The 23,721-nt window shown below is 44.9% G+C and overlaps 1 protein-coding gene across 2 annotated transcripts in view; it reads left to right on the top strand.

Moving 5' to 3' along the window:
• Window positions 1–23,721, top strand: part of LOC122943243 (flavin-containing monooxygenase 5-like) — a 385,367-nt gene that overhangs the window by 327,054 nt on the left and 34,592 nt on the right. For both annotated transcript variants that reach the window (XM_044300829.1, XM_044300830.1), the window contains exon 8: window positions 14,106–14,178. In XM_044300829.1, coding sequence (XP_044156764.1) covers window positions 14,106–14,178 — 73 coding nt within the window. The remainder of the gene's footprint in view (window positions 1–14,105; window positions 14,179–23,721) is intronic.

Genomic DNA, 23,721 nt, shown 5'->3' on the forward strand with positions numbered 1-23,721 from the left:
CAAGGTTCAGTATTGGGCCGTATTTTCTTAAATATATTTATTAATGATCTTGTACAAGGCTTGCACATTAAAATATACATTTTTGCAGATGACACTAAACTGTGTAAAGTAATTAACATACAGGGAGTGCAGAATTATTAGGCAAATGAGTATTTTGACCACATCATCCTCTTTATGCATGTTGTTTTACTCCAAGCTGTATAGGCTCGAAAGCCTACTACCAATTAAGCATATTAGGTGATGTGCATCTCTGTAATGAGAAGGGGTGTGGTCTAATGACATCAACACCCTATATCAGGTGTGCATAATTATTAGGCAACTTCCTTTCCTTTGGGAAAATGGGTCAAAAGAAGGACTTGACAGGCTCAGAAAAGTCAAAAATAGTGAGATATCTTGCAAAGGGATGCAGCACTCTTAAAATTGCAAAGCTTCTGAAGCGTGATCATCGAACAATCAAGCGTTTCATTCAAAATAGTCAACAGGGTCGCAAGGAGCGTGTGGAAAAACCAAGGCGCAAAATAACTGCCCATGAACTGAGAAAAGTCAAGTGTGCAGCTGCCAAGATGCCACCTGCCACCAGTTTGGCCACATTTCAGAGCTGCAATATCACTGGAGTGCCCAAAAGCACAAGGTGTGCAATACTCAGAGACATGGCCAAGGTAAGAAAGGCTGAAAGACGACCACCACTGAACAAGACACACAAGCTGAAACATCAAGACTGGGCCAAGAAATATCTCAAGACTGATTTTTCTAAGGTTTTATGGACTGATGAAATGAAAGTGAGTCTTGATGGGCCAGATGGATGGGCCCGTGGCTGGATTGGTAAAGGGCAGAGAGCTCCAGTCCGACTCAGACGCCAGCAAGGTGGAGGTGGAGTACTGGTTTGGGCTGGTATCATCAAAGATGAGCTTGTGGGTAGAGTTGAGCGAACACCTGGATGTTCGGGTTCGAGAAGTTCGGCCGAACATCCCGGAAATGTTCGGGTTCGGGATCCGAACCCGATCCGAACTTCGTCCCGAACCCGAACCCCATTGAAGTCAATGGGGACCCGAACTTTTCGGCACTAAAACGGCTGTAAAACAGCCCAGGAAAGGGCTAGAGGGCTGCAAAAGGCAGCAACATGTAGGTAAATCCCCTGCAAACAAATGTGGATAGGGAAATTAATTAAAATAAAAATTAAATAAATAAAAATTAACCAAAATCAATTGGAGAGAGGTTCCATAGCAGAGAATCTGGCTTCCCGTCACCCACCACTGGAACAGTCCATTCTCAGATATTTAGGCCCCGGCACCCAGGCAGAGGAGAGAGGTCCCGTAACAGACAATCTGGCTTCATGTCAGCAGAGAATCAGTCTTCATGTCATAGCAGAGAATCAGGCTTCACGTCACCCACCACTGTAAGAGTCCATTTTCATAAATTTAGGCCCAGCACCCAGGCAGAGGAGAGAGGTCCCGTAACAGAGGATCTGGCTTCATGTCAGCAGAGAATCAGTCTGCATGTCATAGCAGAGAATCAGGCTTCACGTCAGCCACCACTGCAACAGTCCATTGTCATAAATTTAGGCCCAGCACCCAGGCAGAGGAGAGAGGTCCCGTAACAGAGGATCTGGCTTCATGTCAGCAGAGAATCAGTCTGCATGTCATAGCAGAGAATCAGGCTTCACGTCAGCCACCACTGCAACAGTCCATTGTCATAAATTTAGGCCCAGCACCCAGGCAGAGGAGAGAGGTCCCGTAACAGACAATCTGGCTTCATGTCAGCAGAGAATTAGTCTGCATGTCATAGCAGAGAATGAGGCTTCACGTCAGCCACCACTGCAACAGTCCATTGGCATATATTTAGGCCTAGCACACAGGCAGAGGAGAGAGGTCCCGTAACAGACAATCTGGCTTCATGTCAGCAGAGAATCAGTCTGCATGTCATAGCAGAGAATGAGGCTTCACGTCACCCACCACTGCAACAGTCCATTGGCATATATTTAGGCCTAGCACACAGGCAGAGCAGAGAGGTCCCGTAACAGACAATCTGGCTTCATGACAGCAGAGAATCAGTCTGCATGTCATAGCAGAGAATGAGGCTTCACGTCACCCACCACTGCAACAGTCCATTGGCATATATTTAGGCCTAGCACACAGGCAGAGTAGAGAGGTCCCGTAACAGACAAACTGGCTTCATGTCAGCAGAGAATCAGTCTGCATGTCATAGCAGAGAATGAGGCTTCACGTCACCCACCACTGCAACAGTCCATTGGCATATATTTAGGCCTAGCACACAGGCAGAGCAGAGAGGTCCCGTAACAGACGATCTGGCTTCATGTCAGCAGAGAATCAGTCTGCATGTCATAGCAGAGAATGAGGCTTCACGTCACCCACCACTGCAACAGTCCATTGGCATATATTTAGGCCTAGCACACAGGCAGAGCAGAGAGGTCCCGTAACAGACAATCTGGCTTCATGACAGCAGAGAATCAGTCTGCATGTCATAGCAGAGAATGAGGCTTCACGTCACCCACCACTGCAACAGTCCATTGGCATATATTTAGGCCTAGCACACAGGCAGAGCAGAGAGGTCCCGTAACAGACAATCTGGCTTCATGTCAGCAGAGAATCAGTCTGCATGTCATAGCAGAGAATGAGGCTTCACGTCACCCACCACTGCAACAGTCCATTGGCATATATTTAGGCCTAGCACACAGGCAGAGCAGAGAGGTCCCGTAACAGACGATCTGGCTTCATGTCAGCAGAGAATCAGTCTGCATGTCATAGCAGAGAATGAGGCTTCACGTCACCCACCACTGCAACAGTCCATTGGCATATATTTAGGCCTAGCACACAGGCAGAGCAGAGAGGTCCCGTAACAGACAATCTGGCTTCATGTCAGCAGAGAATCAGTCTGCATGTCATAGCAGAGAATGAGGCTTCACGTCACCCACCACTGCAACAGTCCATTGGCATATATTTAGGCCTAGCACACAGGCAGAGCAGAGAGGTCCCGTAACAGACGATCTGGCTTCATGTCAGCAGAGAATCAGTCTGCATGTCATAGCAGAGAATGAGGCTTCACGTCACCCACCACTGCAACAGTCCATTGGCATATATTTAGGCCTAGCACACAGGCAGAGCAGAGAGGTCCCGTAACAGACAATCTGGCTTCATGTCAGCAGAGAATCAGTCTGCATGTCATAGCAGAGAATCAGGCTTCACGTCAGCCACCACTGCAACAGTCCATTGTCATAAATTTAGGCCCAGCACCCAGGCAGAGGAGAGAGGTCCCGTAACAGACAATCTGGCTTCATGTCAGCAGAGAATTAGTCTGCATGTCATAGCAGAGAATCAGGCTTCATGTCAGCCACCACTGCAACAGTCCATTGGCATATATTTAGGCCTAGCACACAGGCAGAGGAGAGGTTCATTCAACTTTGGGTAGCCTCGCAATATAATGGTAAAATGAAAATAAAAATAGGATTGAATGAGGAAGTGCCCTGGAGTCCAATAATATATGGTTATGGGGAGGTAGTTAATGTCTAATCTGGACAAGGGACGGACAGGTCCTGTGGGATCCATGCCTGGTTCATTTTTATGAACGTCAGCTTGTCCACATTGGCTGTAGACAGGCGGCTGCGTTTGTCTGTAATGACGCCCCCTGCCGTGCTGAATACACGTTCAGACAAAACGCTGGCTGCCGGGCAGGCCAGCACCTCCAAGGCATAAAAGGCTAGCTCTGGCCACGTGGACAATTTAGAGACCCAGAAGTTGAATGGGGCCGAACCATCAGTCAGTACGTGGAGGGGTGTGCACACGTACTGTTCCACCATGTTAGTGAAATGTTGCCTCCTGCTAACACGTTGCGTATCAGGTGGTGGTGCAGTTAGCTGTGGCGTGTTGACAAAAGTTTTCCACATCTCTGCCATGCTAACCCTGCCCTCAGAGGAGCTGGCCGTGACACAGCTGCCTTGGCGACCTCTTGCTCCTCCTCTGCCTTGGCCTTGGGCTTCCACTTGTTCCCCTGTGACATTTGGGAATGCTCTCAGTAGCGCGTCTACCAACGTGCGCTTGTACTCGCGCATCTTCCTATCACGCTCCAGTGCAGGAAGTAAGGTGGGCACATTGTCTTTGTAGCGTGGATCCAGCAGGGTGGCAACCCAGTAGTCCGCACAGGTTAAAATGTGGGCAACTCTGCTGTCGTTGCGCAGGCACTGCAGCATGTAGTCGCTCATGTGTGCCAGGCTGCCCAGGGGTAAGGACAAGCTGTCCTCTGTGGGAGGCGTATCGTCATCGTCCTGCCTTTCCCCCCAGCCACGCACCAGTGATGGACCCGAGCTGCGTTGGGTGCCACCCCGCTGTGACCATGCTTCATCCTCATCCTCCTCCACCTCCTCCTCATCCTCGTCCTCCTCGTCCTCCAGTAGTGGGCCCTGGCTGGCCACATTTGTACCTGGCCTCTGCTGTTGCCAAAAACCTCCCTCTGAGTCACTTCGAAGAGACTGGCCTGAAAGTGCTAAAAATGACCCCTCTTCCTCCTCCTCCTCCTCCTCCTCCTGGGCCACCTCCTCTTCCATCATCGCCCTAAGTGTTTTCTCAAGGAGACATAGAAGTGGTATTGTAACGCTGATAACGGTGTCATCGCCACTGGCCATGTTGGTGGAGTACTCGAAACAGCGCAACAGGGCACACAGGTCTCGCATGGAGGCCCAGTCATTGGTGGTGAAGTGGTGCTGTTCTGTAGTGCGACTGACCCGTGCGTGCTGCAGCTGAAACTCCACTATGGCCTGCTGCTGCTCGCACAGTCTGTCCAGCATGTGCAAGGTGGAGTTCCACCTGGTGGGCACGTCGCATATGAGGCGGTGAGCGGGATGGCCGAAGTTACGCTGTAGCGCAGACAGGCGAGCAGCAGCAGGATGTGAACGCCGGAAGCGCGAACAGACGGCCCGCACTTTATGCAGCAGCTCTGACATGTCGGGGTAGTTGTGAATGAACTTCTGCACCACCAAATTCAGCACATGCGCCAAGCAAGGGATGTGCGTCAAATTGGCTAGTCCCAGAGCTGCAACGAGATTTCGCCCATTATCACACACCACCAGGCCGGGCTTGAGGCTCACCGGCAGCAACCACTCGTCGGTCTGTTGTTCAATACCCCGCCACAACTCCTGTGCGGTGTGGGGCCTGTCCCCCAAACATATGAGTTTCAGAATGGCCTGCTGACGTTTACCCCGGGCTGTGCTGAAGTTGGTGGTGAAGGTGTGTGGCTGACTGGATGAGCAGGTGGAAGAAGAGGAGGAGGAAGCCGAGAAGGAGGAGGTGGCAACAGGAGGCAAAGAATGTTGCCCTGCGATCCTTGGCGGCGGAAGGACGTGCGCCAAACAGCTCTCCGCCTGGGGCCCAGCTGCCACTACATTTACCCAGTGTGCAGTTAGGGAGATATAGCGTCCCTGGCCATGCTTACTGGTCCACGTATCTGTGGTTAGGTGGACCTTGCTACAGATGGCGTTGCGCAGTGCACACTTGATTTTATCGGATACTTGGTTGTGCAGGGAAGGCACGGCTCTCTTGGAGAAGTAGTGCCGGCTGGGAACAACATACTGTGGGACAGCAAGCGACATGAGCTGTTTGAAGCTGTCTGTGTCCACCAGCCTAAATGACAGCATTTCATAGGCCAGTAGTTTAGAAATGCTGGCATTCAGGGCCAGGGATCGAGGGTGGCTAGGTGGGAATTTACGCTTTCTATCAAATGTTTGTGAGATGGAGAGCTGAACGCTGGCGTGTGACATGGTTGAGACGCTTGGTGACGGAGGTGGTGGTGGTGGTGTTGGTGGTACATCCCCTGTTTGCTGGGCGGCAGGTGCCAACGTTCCTCCAGAGGCGGAGGAAGAGGCCGAGGCGGCAGCAGCAGAATAGGCCGAGGCGGCAGCAGCAGAAGAGGTAGCAGGGGGAGCCTGAGTGACTTCCTTGGTTTTAAGGTGTTTACTCCACTGCAGTTCATGCTTTGCATGCAGGTGCCTGGTCATGCAGGTTGTGCTCAGGTTCAGAACGTTAATGCCTCGCTTCAGGCTCTGATGGCACAGCGTGCAAACCACTCGGGTCTTGTCGTCAGCACATTGTTTGAAGAAGTGCCATGCCAGGGAACTCCTTGAAGCTGCCTTTGGGGTGCTCGGTCCCAGATGGCGGCGGTCAGTAGCAGGCGGAGTCTCTTGGCGGCGGGTGTTCTGCTTTTGCCCACTGCTCCCTCTTTTGCTACGCTGTTGGCTCGGTCTCACCACTGCCTCTTCCTCCGAACTGTGAAAGTCAGTGGCACGACCTTCATTCCATGTGGGGTCTAGGACCTCATCGTCCCCTGCATCGTCTTCCACCCAGTCTTGATCCCTGACCTCCTGTTCAGTCTGCACACTGCAGAAAGACGCAGCAGTTGGCACCTGTGTTTCGTCATCATCAGAGACATGCTGAGGTGGTATTCCCATGTCCTCATCATCAGGAAACATAAGTGGTTGTGCGTCAGTGCATTCTATGTCTTTCACCGCTGGGGAAGGGCTAGGTGGATGCCCTTGGGAAACCCTGCCAGCGGAGTCTTCAAACAGCATAAGAGACTGCTGCATAACTTGAGGCTGAGACAGTTTCCCTGGTATGCATGGGGGTGATGTGACAGACTGATGGGGTTGGTTTTCAGGCGCCATCTGTGCGCTTTCTGCAGAAGACTGGGTGGGAGATAATGTGAACGTGCTGGATCCACTGTCGGCCACCCAATTGACTAATGCCTGTACCTGCTCAGGCCTTACCATCCTTAGAACGGCATTGGGCCCCACCATATATCGCTGTAAATTCTGGCGGCTACTGGGACCTGAGGTAGTTGGTACACTAGGACGTGTGGATGTGGCAGAACGGCCACGTCCTCTCCCAGCACCAGAGGGTCCACTAACACCACCACGACCATGTCCACGTCCGCGTCCCTTACTAGATGTTTTTCTCATTGTTATGGTTCACCACAACAACAAATATATTATTTGGCCCAATGTATTGTATTCAAATTCAGCGGGATATAAATTTGAGGCCTAGTATTTAGGCGCTGGGTGACCGGTATGGATTTAGTGACAGAATTAGACTTGGAAATGCACAGAAGCGTGTGTGTGTGAAGTTATTCTGAATGACCCAATGTGCACCTTGAATATTATATACCCTTTTAGGGATAGATTTCAAATAGCTCTGATATAGCAGAAACCACTAAATTATGAAATTGTTAAATTGGGAATTGTATTTCAACCCAGAACAAAAAATGTGCTTTGACGGACACTAAATAACTTTCCCAGCCACAACAGGACAGCGTTAACGAGAGATTTAGCAGGATATAAATTTGAGGCCTAGTATTTAGGCGCTGGGTGACAGGTATGGGTTTAGTGACAGAATTAGACTTGGAAATACACAGTAGCGGGTGTGTGTGAAGTTATTCTGAATGACCCAATGTGCACCTTGAATATTATATACCCTTTTAGGGATAGATTTCAAATAGCTCTGATATAGCAGAAACCACTAAATTATGAAATTGTTAAATTGGGAATTGTATTTAAACCCAGAACAAAAAATGTGCTTTGACGGACACTAAATAACTTTCCCAGCCACAACAGGACAGCGTTAACGAGAGATTTAGCAGGATATAAATTTGAGGCCTAGTATTTAGGCGCTGGGTGACAGGTATGGGTTTAGTGACAGAATTAGACTTGGAAATACACAGTAGCGGGTGTGTGTGAAGTTATTCTGAATGACCCAATGTGCACCTTGAATATTATATACCCTTTTAGGGATAGATTTCAAATAGCTCTGATATAGCAGGAACCACTAAATTATGAAATTGCTAAATTGGGAATTGTATTTAAACCCAGAACAAAAAATGTGCTTTGACGGACACTAAATAACTTTCCCAGCCACAACAGGACAGCGGTAACGAGAGATTTAGCAGGATATAAATTTGAGGCCTAGTATTTAGGCGCTGGGTGACAGGTATGGGTTTAGTGACAGAATTAGACTTGGAAATACACAGTAGCGGGTGTGTGTGAAGTTATTCTGAATGACCCAATGTGCACCTTGAATATTATATACCCTTTTAGGGATAGATTTCAAATAGCTCTGATATAGCAGGAACCACTAAATTATGAAATTGCTAAATTGGGAATTGTACTTCAACCCAGAACAAAAAATGTGCTTTGACGGACACTAAATAACTTTCCCAGCCACAACAGGACAGCGGTAACGAGAGATTTAGCGGGATATAAATTTGAGGCCTAGTATTTAGGCGCTGGGTGACCGGTATGGATTTAGTGACAGAATTAGACTGGGATATGGCCAAAAAATAACCACACTATTGCTGGTTAAATGCACTTGGTGACGGGCGCAGCTTGCCCCTGATTTAGTATATGGCCAAAAAATGAACAGACTATTGCTGGTTAAATGCACTTGGTGTCACAGCTTGACGCACCACACTACTGAGGGTTAAATGCACTTGGTGACGGGCGCAGCTTGCCCCTGATGTAGTATATGGCCAAAAAATGAACAGACTATTGCTGGTTAAATGCACTTGGTGTGACAGCTTCACCCTGATGTAGGCTTTAGCCAAAAAACAACCACACCATTGAGGGTTAAATGCACTTGGTGACAGGCGCAGCTTGCCCCTGATTTAGTATATGGCCAAAAAAATGAACAGACTATTGCTGGTTAAATGCACTTGGTGTGACAGCTTCACCCTGATGTAGGCTTTAGCCAAAAAACAACCACACCATTGAGGGTTAAATGCACTTGGTCGCAGCTTGGATGCACTTGGTCGCAGCACCGCACAAGACACAAAATGGCCGCCGATCACCCCAGAAAAAAGTGACTGACAAACGGTCTGGGCAGCCTAAAAACAGTGAGTGAGCATTTGAATTTCAGCAGCTCAATGATGCACAGCTGCAGATCGATCGATTAATCAAGTGAAGTCCTTTGGAGGAGTTAATCTGCCTAATCTCGCCCTACTGTCGCATCCGCAACCTCTCCCTACGCTAATCAGAGCAGAGTGACGGGCGGCGCTATGTGACTCCAGCTTAAATAGAGGCTGGGTCACATGGTGCTCTGGCCAATCACAGCCATGCCAATAGTAGGCATGGCTGTGACGGCCTCTTGGGGCAAGTAGTATGACGCTTGTTGATTGGCTGCTTTGCAGCCTTTCAAAAAGCGCCAAGAAAGCGTCACAAAAGTGCCAAGAAAGTGACGAACACCGAACCCGAACCCGGACTTTTACGAAAATGTCCGGGTTCGGGTCCGTGTCACGGACACCCCAAAATTCGGTACGAACCCGAACTATACAGTTCGAGTTCGCTCATCCCTACTTGTGGGGCCTTTTCGGGTTGATGATGGAGTCAAGCTCAACTCCCAGTCCTACTGCCAGTTTCTGGAAGACACCTTCTTCAAGCAGTGGTACAGGAAGAAGTCTGCATCCTTCAAGAAAAACACGATTTTCATGCAGGACAATTCTCCATCACACGCGTCCAAGTACTCCACAGCGTGGCTGGCAAGAAAGGGTATAAAAGAAGAAAATCTAATGACATGGCCTCCTTGTTCACCTGATCTGAACCCCATTGAGAACCCGTGGTCCATCATTAAATGTGAGATTTACAAGGAGGGAAAACAGTACACCTCTCTGAACAGTGTCTGGGAGGCTGTGGTTGCTGCTGCACGCAATGTTGATGGTGAACAGATCAAAACACTGACAGAATCCATGGATGGCAGGCTTTTGAGTGTCCTTGCAAAGAAAGGTGGCTATATTGGTCACTGATTTTGTTTTTTTGTTTTTGAATGTCAGAAATGTATATTTGTGAATGTTGAGATGTTATATTGGTTTCACTGGTAAAAATAAATAATTGAAATGGGTATATATTTGTTTTTTGTTAAGTTGCCTAATAATTATGCACAGTAATAGTCACCTGCACACACAGATATCCCCCTAAAATAGCTAAAACTAAAAACAAACTACAAACTACTTCCAAAAATATTCAGCTTTGATATTAATGAGTTTTTGGGGTTCATTGAGAACATGGTTGTTGTTCAATAATAAAATGAATCCTCAAAAATACAACTTGCCTAATAATTCTGCACTCCCTGTAGAAGAGGACAGTATACTGCTACAGATGGATATGGCTATGTTGGTGGCTTGGGCAGAGAAGTGGCAGATGAGGTTTAACACTGACAAATGTAAGGTTATGCACATGGGAAGGAATAATACAAGTTACCCGTACATACGAAATGGTAAAACAATGGGTAACACTGACATGGATTTTTAGTGGAATGAAAACTAAACTGTTGAAACCAGTGTCAGGCAGCTGCTGCCAAGGCCAATAAGATAATCGGTTGCATCAAAAAGGGCATAGATGCAAATCACTAGGGAGTATTGTGTACAGTTCTGGGCTCCTATGAACAAGACAGCCATAGCAGAGCTGGAGAAGGTTCAAAGAAGGGCAACTGAAGTAATAACTGGAATGGGTGGACTACAATACCCAGTAAGACTGTTAAAATTTGTTATTCACTTTAGAAAAAGGCTGTCTGAGAGGGAGATGTAATAACTATGTATAACTATATCAGGGGTCAGTACAGAGATCTCTCCCATCATCTATTTATTCCCAGGACTGTTACTGTGACGAGGGGACATCCTCTACTTCTGGAGGAAAGAAGGTTTGTACACAAACATAGACAAGGATTCATTACTGTAAGAGCAGTGAGACTATGGAACTCTCTGCCTGAGGAGGTGGTGATGTGAGCTCACTTGAAGAGTTCAGGAGGGGCCTGGATGTATTTCTGGAGTGTAATAATATTACAGGTTATAATTAGTAGAGATGGGTTGTTGATCCAGGGAGTCAATCTGATTGGAGTTTTTCCCCTTAAAATTAGTAAAATTGGCTTCTACCTCACAGGGTTTTTTGCCTTCCTGTAGATCAACTTGCAGAATAACAGGCTGAACTGGATGGACAGATGTCTTTTTTTTTCGACTTACAAACTATGAGGGTCATTTATCAAACTGGCTTAAATTAGAATCAGATTCCACCTTTTATTTTTACAGCTCCTTTGAAAAATAAAAGGTCACTATGGTCACTGATTGGTTACTATGGGCAACTAAGCCAATTCTACACCACTTTGATAAATCTCCAACTATGTTACTATGTTTCTGATGGTCTTATTTTTTATGTCTCATTTTGCACCTGTTTTGGAGTCATTTATGCCTGTTGTACCTATGTTTTAACACTAATTCAGAATTTTTCCAACTTTTGCAACTATTTTCCTACCTATTTATGTGGGTGCACCTGAATTAGGTGTAAAAACAGTCTAATTTCTACTCCAGTCCAGGGCTGGTGTACTTTTCTGCCTCTATTTTGAGTGGTGAGTTGCACCTAGTTTCAGCTCACTTGCTCCAGATTTTCATGTGCATACTAATTAGACTAGTTTTAGTAAATATGAACCGGTCTTACAAGAAAATAATCACATTAAACCAAAAAAGAAAAACCTGATTGATTAGGGAATAATAAATGAGGCGTAAACTGAAGACTGGCATTGCCAATATTTTTATTTTATTTATTTTGTACTCCAAAAACAAAACAAAAAAACAGGCAAGCCTTATAAATGGGCTCAATTGAGCTATACAACATACTTTATTGCTTATTGAACAAAAAAAAGTAATCAAAAAGCAGTCACTGTATATGCTTTCTATTTAGGTACAGATGGTTAAAAGCATACAGATTAAATTCTTGGGTCATTGCTGACCAGTTGAAAGTTACAGTAGAATTGGACATTCTTTTACTGTAATATTTCTGCTTCCGGAGGTGTAATAAAAAGCAATGGCAAGATTTAATAATATGAATGAGCCATAATTCTGGCTTAATTTGCACTATAAATAGCATACATGGTTTGCACCACATTTATGATGTATTATACATACTTTTTGTGCCTTGCTCAATGAGGGAGAGCGGCTAATCAGGAACAGAACATGCCTTAATAGGAAAAGGGCATGGCTAAAGACGCATTAAATATTTGGTACAAAGTAATATAACCAACTGGCACAGTTAAGACAAAAGTTATCCAAGTGTCTAAACTTTATGCACCAAACTTTATGCACCAAATATCTCATCCAGTATAAATCAGTTTGATAAATTTGTCACATCTTTAAATTGTCTAGTAAAACATTGTCTAAATATTTGAACTGATTGGTAAATATGTCCCATTATCTGATATCTTAGCAGTTTTTGTTGAAACTGGCCAGATCTACAACTGGTATACAGAACGCTCTTACATCTTGCAGCAGATTAATGTGTCCTTGATAAAGCACTGAACTCTTCAGAGCTTATTGTGAAATATAGTGTCCTGCCATCATCAGCCAACAATTCTTACATGATTTATAGAACAATCCTTATATGTTTCGTTTTTAAGCAAAGGATTTTGTTAAAGGAAATTGAAGTCGAATATCTGTCCATGCAGGGAAGCTTGAAGCTGGTGTGTGTAGGGCAGGATCTGGTGCGCAGTCTTTGCTGTGTAGTCTTCCTTGTGTGTAGTCTTCCCCCTGTGTACCCTGTGTGGGGCTAGTTAAAGGGAACATGTCATCAACTTTATGCTGACCTAACTGAGGCCACTTAGTGACAAAAATGCTGGTTTCACCGGTGTGTCATTTATGAGCTAAAAGTAAGTGGTTGCTGAGAACCAGCATCATAATCATTGCAGCCTAATAATAGAAAATTGCAGCACACAGCTTTCTTTATCTGCAGTTAAATGACGTTTTATTGGTATTCCATCATATGGTAATCATGATCCAGTGCAATTACAGGATGTACAGGGTAGTCATGTACATTCGATATGGCGAACGGACATTTCGGCCCATCAAAAGGCCTTCTTCAGCGGTCTATGATCTGGGTATGACTTCCTGTCGAGGGTGGCGCTGGATTATCATAATCCAGCACCACCCTCGAAAGGAAGTCATACCCAGATCATAGACTGCTGAAGAAGGCATTGACGGGCCGAAACGTCCGGTCGCCATATCTAATGTAGCTGATCGCACTTGGGAGCCGGGAGACGAAGGGGCTTAATTTTATTAAATTTTTTATATATATAATAATGTAATATTATAAAATCTGGTGTCTCTATGATAAATCTGCAGCATGGGTGCCCCATGTGGCTTCTACATACTTTCAAAATAATCCTTCAGCGAGGCAAATAGTGGACCCCCACCGCTCAGATATTGATGACCTATTCTGAGGATAGGTCATCAATATTACTGCGCAACCTCTTTAAGTTTCAATATTATTGCTGGTTAATTGACATTGGCAATGAAAATATTAGTCAATAGATTTTTGTTGCCAGAAGTTTTTTGTACTCTTTTGGTGATAGTCCTAGAATGTATTTCCTGAATACCCCCTTAAAGGGGTTCTCTGGACTTTTAATATTGATGATCTATACTCAGGATAGGTCATCAATATCAGATCGGCAGGGGTCCGACACCCCCGCCGATCAGCCTTATGAGGAGACGACGCACACAGTGTGCCCGTGCAGTCTCCCATCTCTCTTCCTGCTCTGCAGCTGCCTTACCATAGATATAGCAGCAGCAGGAAGAGAGACAGCAGACTCCACGTGCACACTGTGCGCGTAGTCTCCTCGTACAGCTCATCTGATATTAATGACCTATCCTGAGGAAAGGTCATCAATATTGAAAGCTCGGAGAACCCCGTTAAGCTCAAAATGTGACCAAGTGAAGAGAGAAAAATTAAGAATGCCAGGAGATCCATGCAGTGATATGTCCTCTTTGTTGTGACTGTTCACTCTTCAGTGAAAGCAGCAAATTTACCTGGGTCTGGAACGTATTAAAGGTTCCTATAAGCCATTTGACAGAAAAGCTGTGCTTTCTATAGCCGCACATGTTTTTCATAAAATATATCCATATATGTAGAATTTCACTGGTTTAAAAAAAATATATAACATGACTATGTAATGCATAGTGTAAGAGCAAGTAATTTTATAAAAATTAAATTTTCTGAATTTGTTATTTAATACATATATTCAGTATAAAACCTGATAATGATTATTATTAACTGACCATTTCTTTTCAATTTACAGGTTTGGTACAACTGCCAAGTAAAGAGAGCATGACCATAGATATAGTATACAAAAAGTACAAAATGTCCAAACGGTATGTTCTAAAGATACTGCACTTAGATGTAATATTCTTAGGAAGATGATATGGGATGCCAGGTTATGGAGGAAATGTAAAAAAAACAAGTAGTAAACTTAGGGGACCAAATTATGTAAAGTATACAAATAAAGACAGCACTGCGTGCATCACAGTGGATAAAAACTGGAAAGGGAAACTTAGTAAGGGGTCATACACAAGAACATATTTTGGTCCGCATCTGATCCGCATTTTTTGCAGGTTGTATGCAGAACCATTCACTTCAATGGGGTCGCAAAACTTTTGATATGTCATAGTTACAAATTAAAGGTTTTGATTGGTGGAGGTCTGAGTGCTAACATTGCCAACAATCATTACAAAGAGGAAAGAGAAGCGCTGATATAGTATATCGCACTCATCTCTGTATTAGAAGTTAATGAGACTAGCCCATAGACTTTTATTGAGCTTGTCTCCTGCAGCAAGGAGAGAGAGTACACTATGAAAATGAAAAATTTGGAGGGTTTGCCATGTCAGTTTTTGCCTCTGGCAGTAGATAGGCTAGGTGCACCCCTGCTTAGTAGGAACGCTTGTTAAAAGCAGGAATAAATAAACTTTCCAGGAGGAGTGGAGACTGTGAGGAGGAGCTCTCCTCGACTGATGCCCAGCAAACTGACTACAGAGTCACAAACTGTGAGGATCCAAGTATCTCTCCTCTGCACTGTACCATACCAAAAAGTCTGGAGTTTTAACCCCTTCTGACCTGTCAGTATGGCTGTAATAACTGAGGTCTGTGATATTAGCAGCAGTCACTAGTCTCACCATCTATAAATGTGTGCCCTCTCCTTCCTACACACTGTATATAGAGATGTGGGACCCCCTGTACACTGCAGTGAGGGATCACATTATTATCATTATATACAGTGTACAGCTTACCTCCCTACCATCCCAGATCCAGCGGGACAGTCCTGGATTGCAGTGACTATCCCACAGTCCTGGAATAGCTGAGGTATGTCCCACTGTATGCTGTCTCTATGTCCATAGGATGCAGAGACAGCTGACTGTAATGTTGAAGCAAGGAGCCATTCATTCCCACTTCACCATTCAGCTGCCGGTGCTCCCCTGCAGTAGCACCACCATATGCCCTCACACATCGTGGTGCTGGACTGTGATGGGGCACAATGTGGGCATAACTACTGTGAAAAGCACAATGTGGGCATAACTACTGTGAAGGGGCACAATGTGGGCATTACTACTGTGAAAAGCACAATGTGGGCATTACTACTGTGAAAAGCACAATGTGGGCATTGCTACTATGAAGGGGCACAATGTGGGCATAACTACTGTGAAGGGGACACAATGTATGCATTACTACTGTGAAGAGCACAATGTTTGCATAACTACTGTGAAGGGGCACAATGTGGGCATTACTACTGTGAAAAGCACAATGTGGGCCTTAACTACTGCAATGGGGCACAATGTGGGCATTACTACTGTGAAAGGCACAATGTAAGCATAGTTACTGTAAAGGGCACAATGTGGGTATACCTACTGTGAACAGGGTACATCTGGGCATAACTTCTGTGAAAGAGGCATATCTGGGAATAGCTACTGTGAAGCGTGCACATCTGGAGGCATATGTAAGCATTACTACTGTCAAAGGGGCACAATGTGGGCCTAACTACTGTGAAGGGGGCACATGTGGGCATTACTACTGTGAAGTTCTGTGGATTCCATTATTTTAAATGCATAGGGTAACATTTTTGGCAAATTCACAATGAAATATGCATGTAAAATATGTAGATTTTACAGTGTATTTGTAGCAGTATTGTAAAATCCGTGACCAGTATTCTTTTTCTGGCCTATGTGGACATGTCCGAAATGAGCCTTTGAAGGGGGTGTAAATGTGTGTATTAGAGATGAGCAGATCAATTTGTACAAATTGATTTATTCATCAACTTTCTTGTAAAACAAGGGTCTGCCCACCTGCACAGCAGGTGGGCAGACCCAGCATTATTGACAGGGCCAGACAGAGATGGCCTTACGGCTTGCCCCCAGAGGTCGTTTTGCGGCAAACTTTGCTCGTTCACGGTTCGCCGAACATGCAAACATATTGCGATGTCCGCCGTCGCCATATTCTTTTGTATTGTGCTGAACTTTGACCCATGACACATCCATCAGGTGGGACAGGACAGCCAGTTGAGACATTTCAGCACATGAACATACACCCTACCCTATATATAAACCTAATCTGGCAGCCATTTTACATTCTGTTTTTTGCCAGTGTAGGGAGAGGTTACTGTGTGGAACAGACTATTAGGGACATGAAACGCTAGCTAATAGGGCCCCAAAAGTCCTTTTAAGAACTGGTATAGTTGTGCTATTGATAGGTGTGACATACTGAGGGGTGTGATATACTTATAATATACTTTCTAACATAGAAACTATATTATAGTGCATTTGTATTGTGCAGCAGTTGTGTGCGGTCCTGCTGCGATACTGCAGCTAGATAGAGTGACAAACGCTGTTGGAATAACTAATTGCAACTGGTGTGATATACCTGTTGCCCCCCCCCCCCCCCCCAAAAAAAAAAATATAAAAATAATGAGGGGTGTGATATACCTTTAATATACCCTTCTAACATAGAAAGTATATTATAGTGCATTTGTATTGTGCAGCAGTTGTGTGCGGTTCTGCTGAGATACCGCAGCTAGATAGAGAAACATAGAAACATAGAAACATAGAATGTGTCGGCAGATAAGAACAATTTGGCCCATCTAGTCTGCCCAATATATCTGAATCCTATGAATAGCCCCGGCCCTATCTTATATGAAGGATGGCCTTATGCCTATCCCATGCATGCTTAAACTCCTTCACTGTATTTGCAGCTACCACTTCTGCAGGAAGGCTATTCCATGCATCCACTACCCTCTCAGTAAAGTAATACTTCCTTATATTACTTTTAAACCTTTGCCCCTCTAATTTAAAACTGTGTCCTCTTGTGGTAGTTTTTCTTCTTTTAAATATGCTCTCCTCCTTTACCGAGTTGATTCCCTTTATGTATTTAAAAGTTTCTATCATATCCCCTCGGTCTCTTCTTTCTTCCAAGCTATACATATTAAGGTCTTTTAACCTTTCCTGGTAAGTTTTATCCTGCAATCCATGGACCAGTTTAGTAGCTCTTCTCTGAACTCTCTCTAGAGTATCTATATCCTTCTGGAGATATGGCCTCCAGTACTGCGCACAATACTCCAAGTGAGGTCTCACCAGTGTTCTGTACAGCGGCATAAGCACTTCACTCTTTCTACTGCTTATACCTCTCCCTATACATCCAAGCATTCTGCTTGCATTTCGTGCTGCTTTATTACATTGTCTTCCCACCTTTAAGTCTTCTGAAATAATTACTCCTAAATCCCTTTCCTCAGATACTGAGGTCAGGACTGTGTCGAATATTCTATATTCTGCCCTTGGGTTTTTACGCCCCAGGTGCATTATCTTGCACTTATCCACATTAAATTTCAGTTGCCAGAGTTCTGACCATTCTTCTAGTTTTCCTAAGTCCTTTTCCATTTGGCGTTTCCCTCCAGGAACATCAACCCTGTTACATATCTTTGTGTCATCAGCAAAAAGACAAACCTTACCATCGAGGCCTTTTGCAATATCACTTATGAAGATATTAAACAAAATTGGTCCCAGTACAGATCCCTGTGGAACCCCACTGGTAACATGACCTTGTTTTGAATGTTCTCCATTGACTACAACCCTCTGTTGCCTGTCACTCAGCCACTGCCTAATCCACTCAACAATATGGGAGTCCATGCTCAATGACTGCAGTTTATTGATAAGTCTTCTATGTGGGACAGTGTCAAAAGCCTTACTAAAATCTAGATATGCGATGTCTACTGCACCTCCACCGTCTATTATTTTAGTCACCCAGTCAAAAAAATCTATAAGATTTGTTTGACATGATCTCCCTGAAGTAAACCCATGCTGTTTTTCATCTTGCAATCCATGGGATTTTAGATGTTCCACAATCCTATCCTTTAATAGGGTTTCCATTAATTTGCCTACTATTGATGTCAGACTCACTGGTCTATAGTTGCTCGATTCCTCCCTACTACCTTTCTTGTGAATGGGCACGACATTTGCCAATTTCCAATCTTCCGGGATGACTCCTGTTACTAATGATTGGTTAAATAAATCTGTTAACGGTTTTGCCAGCTCACCACTAAGCTCTTTTAATAATTTTGGGTGTATCTCATCAGGCCCCTGTGATTTATTTGTCTTCACTTTAGACAGCAAACTTAGAACATCTTCCTCTGTAAAGACACATGCATCAAACGATTTATTAGTCATCCTTTCTAGTGGAGGTCCTTCTCCTTCTTTTTCTTTTGTAAAAACTGAACAGAAGTATTCATTAAGGCAGTCGGCTAGCCCTTTATTCTCTTCTACATACCTTCCGTCCTTTGTTTTTAATTTAGTTATTCCTTGTTTTAATTTCCTTTTTTCATTTATATATCTGAAGAATGTCTTATCCCCTTTTTTCATAGACTGAGCTAGTTTTTCTTCTGCCTGCGCTTTAGAAGTTCTTATAACTTGCTTGGCCTCTTTCTGCCTAATCTTGTAGATTTCCTTATCTTCATTGCTCTGGGTTTTTTTATAATTACAAAATGCTAGCTTTTTATTTTTAATGATTTGGGCCACTTCTGCCGAGTACCACAGTGGTCTCTTCCTTTTTTTGCTTTTACTGACAAGTCTAATTGAATTTTCTGTTGCCTTCAATAATGCACCTTTTAAGTAGTCCCATTTCTCCTGGACTCCATGTAATCCGTTCCAGTCTGATAAGGACTCATTTATGACTAATTTCATTTTTGAAAAGTCTGTTTTTCTAAAATCTAAAACTTTTGTTTTTGTGTGGTGGGACTCTTTCACAGTTCTTATATTAAACCACACTGACTGGTGATCACTAGATCCCAAGGTTTCGCCTACAATGACATCATATACCGAATCCCCATTTGTGAATATCAAATCCAAAATGGCCTCCCTCCGGGTTGGCTCCTCAACCATTTGTTGTAGGGATAACCCCAGTAGGGAATTTAGAATATCTGTACTCCTGGTAGAACTTGCTATTTTGGTTTTCCAGTTTATATCTGGAAGATTGAAATCTCCCATAATGATAACTTCTCCTTTCATTGTCATTTTAGCTATTTCTTCAACTAGTAGATCATCTAGTTCTTTAACTTGATCAGGTGGTCTATATATCACACCTACACGAGTTACTGCATGATTAGCAAACTGCAACGTAACCCAAACTGACTCTATGTTGGCCTCACCAACTTGTATTAGGTTAGATTTAATGCTATCTTTCACATACAGGGCCACTCCTCCTCCTTTCTTGCCTTCTCTGTCTCTTCTGTATAAAGAGTACCCTGGTATGGTTATGTCCCAGTCATTTCTTTCATTAAACCATGTCTCCGTAACAGCCACTAAATCTACATTCTCAGATGCCATTATTGACCCAAGTTCATAGATTTTTTTACCTAAACTGCGAGCATTTGTAGAGAGGACTCTGAGCTTATCATTTCTTAACCTCTGTGCATCTGACCTGTTCTGGCATTGTTTCGGGGGGCAATTGGACTCTTTTATTTTCACTCTTTTGCCCCCCCTTCCTAGTTTAAATACTCTTTCGCAAATTCTTGGAGTTGTTCACTAAGTACATTTGTTCCTTTGAGAGAAAGATGCAAACCATCTTTTTTGTACAGTTCCTTTCTGTTCCAAGTAGAGCTATTATGAGAAACAAAGCCAAATCCTTGCTCTTGACACCATTTACCAAGCCATATGTTAAACTCCTTTATGCGCCTCTGCCTATCATTCTGAACATTATGTACAGGCAGAACTTCAGAAAATGAAATGGTGGATGCAAAATCCTGTACGTCATTACCAAGTGTGATAAAAGATTTTTTCACCTCTGACACTTCATTGCAAGCCAGGTCATTTGTCCCTAGATGGACAAGAACATCCACGTCCCCTTCCTGCTTTGCTTGCTTAACAATATTAATAATACGTCTTCTATCTCTTCTAGCAGTAGCCCCAGGGAGACATCTCACAAAACCATTTTCTTTAAGCTCCACACTTCTTATGATTGAATCACCCAGCAACAGCTGCTTCCTTTGAGACTTCACTTTATCTTTTTTGTCCTTGGCTGCAGTCTTGCCTACATTAGTCATAGGAGTCGATGGTTTCTCACCCTCTACGCTTGAGTCCATAACCATGTTGTCCTTACATTCTGAGAGTGCTGCAAATGAATTTTGGAGAATCACCGACTGTGGGACATGTCTTCTATCCACCACTCCAAGTCTTCCAGAACCTACAGTAACCCATCTGCCATTTCTGGGGTTCCTCTGTGGCAGTGGCATTGCAGCAGTCCTAGCTGGAGTTTGTTTAACAGATAATTTAAATATCTCAGATTTTAAAAATGCAATTTCCTGCTGCAGTAAGGAGAACTGTCTACAGATCTGACAGCATCCGAATCTCCAAAGAGTGGAACATGAAATAAATGCACAACAATTCCTGCACTGAACCAAGTCTGCCATTTTAAAGAGGAGAAAAAAAAATGAAAAAAGAATAAAAATTTGTCAATTTAAATCAAACAAATCTTACCTTTTTTGGTATTGTTTCCACCTTCCAGCCTACCTCCTGACTATCTCCTGCAATATCTCTTCACTGTACTTAATGTAGTACTTGAAGGTAGAACTTGCAGCTAATGAATTAGGCCAGCTAATGAGTGTGTCTCTATATATACACACACTCCTTCACAAGCTCCTCCCCCAGCAACAAATGTAGCACCTCAATGAGCTAGGCTCATTAGCAAATGCACAATAGCAAACACCTGAATAAATTCCTTACCTCTTCTCAAGCAATGGTTAGCAAAAGAACACACAGATGAGCCAGTTGCAAACTCCAAGCCAATCTCTTGCAATATCTCTTCAGTCTCCTGCAATATCTCTTCACTGTACTTAATGTAGTACTTGAAGGTAGAACTTGCAGCTAATTGGGACTGTAGGGACAAACACTATTGGAATAACTAATTGCAACTGGTTTGATATACCTGTTGCCCCAAAAAAAATGATTAAAGGGTGCGATATACCTACTTCCACAAAATACTGATTGAGGCGTGTGATACACAAGCTTCCACAAAATATTGATTGAGGGGTGTGAAACACCAGCTTCCACAAAATATTGATTGAGGCCTGCAATACACCGGCTTTCACCAAGTATTGATTAAGGGGTTTGATATACTAGCTCCAGAAAATATTCATTAAGGGGTTCTATATACCTGTTTCCACAAAATACTGATAGAGGGGATTGATATACCAGCTTCCACCAAATATTGATTGAGGCCTGCAATACAACAGCTTCCACCAAATATTGATTAAGGGGTTTTATATACCAGCTTCCAGCAAATACTCATTAAAGGGGTTGTCCGGGTTCAGAGCTGAACCCGGACTTACCCTTATTTTCACCCAGGCAGCCCCCCTGAGCCTAGCATCGGAGCATCTCATGCTCCGATGCGCTCCAGTGCCCTGCGCTAGATCGCGCAGGGCACGGGCTCTTTTGTTTTCAATAACACACTGCCGGGCGGTAACTTCCGCCCGGCAGTGTGTTTGGTGACGTCACCGGTTCTGAGGGGCGGGCTTTAGCTCTGCCCTAGCCGTTTTAATGGCTAGGGCCGAGCCAAATCCCGCCCATCAGTGCCGGTGACGTCACCGGGGTTCCTGTCAGCCCCATAGAGAGCCCCGGTACGTCACCGGAACTCAGAAAAATGCCTTTGCCCTGTGCAATTTAGCGCAGGGCAAAGGAGAGCATCGGAGCATCAACTGCTCCGATGCTCATGTCAGGGGGGCTGCCTGGGTGAAAATGGAGGTATGTCCAGGTTCAGCTCGGAACCTGGACAACCCCTTTAAGGGGTTCCATATACCCATTTCCAAAAAATACTGATAGAGGGGATTGATATACCGGCTTCCAGCAAATATTGATTGAGGCCTGCAATATACCTTCTTTCACAAATATTGCTCTTCTATAGGGACTTTGTCACAGGGTCATTTTGAAAATGACAGGCAGAGGAAGAGGCCGGCCATTCCACAGGGATGGTAGTGGTCTGGCAGGTGCACCAGGCCGGAGCCTAAGTGGGAAGTTGGAGAAGGTAGGTATGATTACATCAAAGTAAGCACCAGAGTTAATTGAGTGGCTCACTCAGCCTTCCGCCTTTGCACCCTCCTCATCCTCTGTATCAGCACCCTCCTCACTCTCTGCTGTGTGCACCCCCAAAGACACCATAACCACCATAGCTCCTCCACTCGAGTCAGAGGAATTATTTTCCCATCCATTCCCAGACCCTACCGATGCGCAGCCATTTTTTGCATCGGACCAGGAAGAGGAAGTAGCAGCAGCTGCCACCCAGCGGTCTGATGACAGTACCCAGATCAGCCCAAGTAGGGTGGTCCCCGCTGTTGCTGCCTACTCTGAGATCCCTAATGTCAGTGCTGGTGAAGGTGACGATAATGACGTGTCGATGGACATCACATGGGTGCCCACAAGATAGAAAGAGGCGGAGCGTTCAGAGGGAGATAAGGACCAGCGGAGAAGCGGGCAGAGCTTGCAGTGCACAGGAGGCAAAAAGCAGACTGCAAATGTATCTGAAGCAAGCCATCCACAATGCACGGTCACATCTGGCACTCCCAGGACGCTGTCATGGGACCATGAACCAGACGTACAACAGAGATAGGTGGAATAAGAAGGCTTTATTGAAAATCAAGCCGTAGCTAAAGTCCAAACGGATGGCTAAACTGAAGCAGGGTCTTGCGTAGACGGAGGTCAGGAACCAGGAGGGTAGTCAGACGTAGCCAGGATCAGGAACCAACGGGGTAGTCAGACGAAGCCAGGATCGGGAACCAACGGGGTAGTCAGACGAGGCCAGGATCAGGAACCAGAAGCAGCAGCAGTCTTTGAAGCATGTGCACACAGGAGGACCAAGCAGGGAACTGAAGCCACAGACCTTCTATATATATGAGCTAGGCATCCAGCTCCTCCCAGTGGGAAGGAGGAGCCGCAGGGTGGGAGGCTACAAGAAACCCAGAAACCAAGATGGCCGCCAGCACATGTCAAACGAAGGAGAACAGTGAGAAGGTAGACCATGACAGTACCTGCCCCTCAAGGGCCCCTCCTCCGCGGAGTAAGGAACGGTTTCAGAGGGAAGCGTGCGTGGAAGGCTCGGAGCAACGCAGGAGCATGGACATCTGTGGAGGGAACCCAGGAACGCTCCTCTGGACCATAACCACGCCAATGGACCAAAAACTGCAACCGACCGCGGACCAGGCGTGAGTCCAGGATATTGCTCACCTCATATTCCTCACGATTGCCCACTTGGACCGGACGGGGCCGAGGAACCGAGGAAGTGAAACGATTACACACCAATGGCTTCAACAGGGAGACATGAAACACGTTGGAGATCCGCATGCCAGGAGGAAGCGCAAGGGCATAGGCTACCGGGTTTACCCTGTGAAGCAC

This window comes from Bufo gargarizans, chromosome 7, assembly GCF_014858855.1.
Source record: "Bufo gargarizans isolate SCDJY-AF-19 chromosome 7, ASM1485885v1, whole genome shotgun sequence".
Classification (NCBI taxonomy): Eukaryota; Metazoa; Chordata; class Amphibia; order Anura; family Bufonidae; genus Bufo; species Bufo gargarizans.